The sequence below is a fragment of the Triticum dicoccoides genome, chromosome 7A (genome assembly GCF_002162155.2).
Source record: "Triticum dicoccoides isolate Atlit2015 ecotype Zavitan chromosome 7A, WEW_v2.0, whole genome shotgun sequence".
In the NCBI taxonomy this organism is placed as follows: Eukaryota; Viridiplantae; Streptophyta; class Magnoliopsida; order Poales; family Poaceae; genus Triticum; species Triticum dicoccoides.
In genome coordinates, this window is record NC_041392.1 from 689664638 (window position 1) to 689668641 (window position 4004).

At 49.1% G+C, this 4004-nt stretch overlaps 1 protein-coding gene across 1 annotated transcript in view; it reads left to right on the forward strand.

Annotated features, from left to right (window-relative positions):
* LOC119331128 overlaps positions 1 to 3620 on the forward strand; it is a 6264-nt gene extending 2644 nt beyond the window's left edge. The window contains exons 3-4 of the mRNA XM_037604301.1: positions 3287 to 3388; positions 3473 to 3620. Of these exons, the coding sequence (XP_037460198.1) occupies positions 3287 to 3388; positions 3473 to 3501 (131 nt within the window). The 3' untranslated portion in view covers positions 3502 to 3620. The remainder of the gene's footprint in view (positions 1 to 3286; positions 3389 to 3472) is intronic.
* The last annotated feature ends 384 nt before the right edge of the window (positions 3621 to 4004 follow it).

A 4004-nucleotide genomic window follows, 5' to 3' on the forward strand; every position in this document is an offset into this window, starting at 1 on the left:
AGATCCCCTCCACCTCCTCTCCTCTCGTCTCCTCCTCTTCGATCGTTGCCGTCCCAGTGTCCGACCAAACCCAATCATGCGCGCGATCAAGCAGGGCTCCCCCTTGAGCACGTTGGCCACGGGCGCCGGCACGGCAAAGCGCGCCCTGTGGAGGTTCTCGGCGGCCCGCTCCGGCATCCCAGCGATACGGTTATGTATGGCGCCCTGGACGGCGTCGGAGGCCGGGGTGTCGAGGGAGTCGTCGTGGATGCCGGCGTGGAGAGGTGGAGGGACTGGAGTGAGGCGAGGAGGGCCGGAAGAGGAGGGAGGAGGAGACGCACCGCCGCAGCCTTTGATGAAGGCGCCGCGGATCCGGCCGTGGCCGGAGCGTCGGGTGCTAGCGCACGTGCTGGCATTCCGTGCGGCGAACGCGCTGCTGGTGTGCACGTACTTCAACCCCAACGAGCACTGGCAGTGCCTCGAGGTCGCCCACCGCGTCGCCTTCGGGTAAGCTCGCCGCCGCTCTCTCCCGGCTCATGCCCCATTCCACGGGTGCTAGCTAGTCCAGCAGGGTCGAAATTGGACGACCCTGTCCCCATTCAGCACCGCGAGACAGTCCCGTTCCGCCATGGGACGCCCTGTCCTCTCGCTCATCTTGAAGTTTCGATGCTAGATTGCTGCCGCGTTGGATGATTTTGGCTGCTGCTTTTGCAGGTACGGCATGGAAATATAAGGAACTGGTGGAAGTTCAAAGTTCCAGCAGTGTCTTAAAACAATTTGACTGGAAGTTATCTAGTACGTAGAAGATAGTCCCGGAGGCAAGGATGAGCATGAAAAAATCAGAAGGGGTTGGTGAATTTGCGTTGAAGCTAACCTCCCTGGTTAATGAGATGCGGGCTCTCGGATCAAAGATGGAGGACATCGCAGTTGTGGAGAAGTTACTTCGAGCTGTTCCCGATAAGTTTTTACCGATCGTTGTCACCATAGAGCAGTGGGGCGATGTGACGAAGATGTCGGTGATGGAGGTGATCGGGAGGCTGAAGAACCATGAGTTGGGAAAACCAGAAAATAGAAATAAAGAGGAAAACAAAGGGCACGATATGGGCCCTTGGCGATCAGTTTTTTGTGCGCGTGTGTTCGTGCAATTTTATGTGATCGATCCTGAGGGTGAAGTTCCAACAATTGGTATCTAGAGCAAGGTGTGAAGGCTTCGCCATCAAGTTGCGTCACGGCGGAGTTAAAGGATTCTTCGTCGCCGTCAAGTTGTGTCACGGACGACGGAAAATCGAAGAGGATCATGTCGACTTCGAAGGCGAGTGGTGGTGGTGTGACCATCCAGTTGCCCATGCTTGAAGGCGGCAATTATGGGGTGTGGGCTGCAAAGATGAAGATCTTCATGCATGCACGTGGAGTCTGGGCAGCGGTGGAAGGTGATGGTGCGGTCGAGGAGATAAAGGACCAAGAAGCTTTCGCCGCCGTAGCCCAAGCTGTGCCGGATGCCGTTTTCATGACCATATTGGAGAAAGAGACGGCAAAGGAAGCTTGGGAAGCTCTCAAGGAGATGCATGCTGGAGATGATGGCTCGTGTTCAAGCTCTAAGGAGGGAGTTCGAGAGGATGAGCATGAAAGAATCAGAAGGGGTTGGTGAATTTGCGTTGAAGCTAACCTCCCTGGTTAATGAGATGCGGGCTCTCGGATCAAAGATGGAGGACATCGCAGTTGTGGAGAAATTACTTTGAGCCGTTCCCGATAAGTTTTTACCGATCGTTGGCACCATAGAGCAGTGGGGCGATGTGACGAAGATGTCGGTGATGGAGGTGATCGGGAGGCTGAAGAACCGTGAGTTGGGAAAACCAGAAAATAGAAATAAAGAGGAAAACAAAGGGCATGATACGGGCCCTTGGCGATCAGTTTTTTGTGCGCGTGTGTTCGTGCAATTTTATGTGATCGATCCTGAGGGTGAAGTTCCAACAATTGGTATCTAGAGCAAGGTGTGAAGGCTTCGTCATCAAGTTGCGTCACGGCGGAGTTGAAGGATTCTTCGTCGCCGTCAAGTTGTGTCACGGACGACGGAAAATCGAAGAGGATCATGTCGACTTGGAAGGCGAGTGGTGGTGGTGTGACCATCCAGTTCCCCATGCTTGAAGGCGGCAATTATGGGGTGTGGGCTGCAACGATGAAGATCTTCATGCGTGCACGTGGAGTCTGGGCAGCGGTGGAAGGTGATGGTGCGGTCGAGGAGATAAAGGACCAAGAAGCTTTCGCCACCATAGCCCAAGCTGTGCCTGATGCCGTTTCCATGACCATATCAGAGAAAGAGACAACAAAGGAAGCTTGGGAAGCTCTCAAGGAGATGCATGCTGGAGATGATCGTGTCAAGAAGGCTCGTGTTCAAGCTCTAAGGAGGGAGTTCGAGAGGATGAGCATGAAAGAATCAGAAGGGGTTGGTGAATTTGCGTTGAAGCTAACCTCCCTGGTTAATGAGATGCGGGCTCTCGGATCAAAGATGGAGGACATCGCAGTTGTGGAGAAGTTACATCGAGCCGTTCCCGATAAGTTTTTACCGATCGTTGGCACCATAGAGCAGTGGGGCGATGTGACGAAGATGTCGGTGATGGAGGTGATCAGGAGGCTGAAGAACCGTGAGTTGGGAAAACCAGAAAATAGAAATAAAGAGGAAAACAAAGGGCACGATACGGGCCCTTGGCTATCAGTTTTTTGTGCGTGTGTGTTCGTGCAATTTTATGTGATCGATCCTGAGGGTGAAGTTCCAACAATAAGCATTCCTGCAAGAAGAGAAAAAAGAACTTAACATGCTAATAGCTGAAAATCACGGCTAGAAATCCTCTATGTGATGCATATATGTGCGCTATTAAATTCAATCTTCAGTCTTCCTGTCGTCCGGGTTTTGCACAGTTCTGCTGGCGTCCAGTTTGTGTAAAGTGACTACATAAGTGACCATATTAATTCTTCTTGATTATACATCAACATTGTTCTAAATTCACCTTTTTGTTCCTGGAGTCCATTTGGGTAAGTTTCCATTCGCTGAAGTAGTAGATGGGGTCATGATGATGCCCTTGCCGGCTGATGACTAGTTTGGTCACCACTGTCAGCTTGGTGTTCTTCTTATGCCTGCATTAGTTTGACTGTATATAAGAGGCGTCCGCTGCCGGCAGCTTATGTTGAATAATTGGAACAAGGATCTATGTGCTTTTCCTGGCCAGCTTAGATTCATATTTCTTTGAACTGCAAGTGAAGTGAGGCTTCATTTGAATGTTTTAAACCATTTCGTGCAACCTTGCTGCAGGTTCAATACTTTTTCTGGTTTCAACAACAAAAAGACCACTGCTCACTGCTCTGAACAAGAACCACACAAGCGGATCATCTAACATAACCTGTTTGAGGGAAGGTATGTCGTCCTTTGGTTTCTACTTTAGCTAGTTCTCTTACTATCAAAGGTTGTATTCAGAATTTGTATTACGAATTCTTGTAGGTAGTACCAACAAAGAGCAGACCAAATGATTTCTTCAGGAAAGAGGAAAAGCCCATTAACTTCAGAATTCATTTGTCAAGTCTGTGAACTGGCAGGTATATATGTTCAGGCTTCAGTTTGTATAGTCACTATGCTCTACCAACAGTAGATTCATGGACTTTGTTATCTTTGAAAAAATGAAAGATATCAAGGTATTGAAGTGACTACTTAGGAAAATGGATAGATAGAAAATTACCGAAAGAATTATGCCTCTAACTCCTTATGTGCTTCGTAAGTGCTGTTTCTTTTTAGGGCTTCCAACACAACAGAATTGCTTCTAATCTTTTGTGTTATCTTTTGTCATGGAAGTAGCTATGTGCTGCTTCAGTGTGTAGTTCAGTTGTGCATTATGGCTTAAATAAGAATCTCGGAAAAAAATTGTAGCACATTGGCATCGACATGTACTGCATTATTTTTCCATGTCATTCTTCTGAAGAATCTGAAGTTTCCAAATCTCTGTTGGTAATGTTGCAGGCTTGTGGTGGCGACCCTG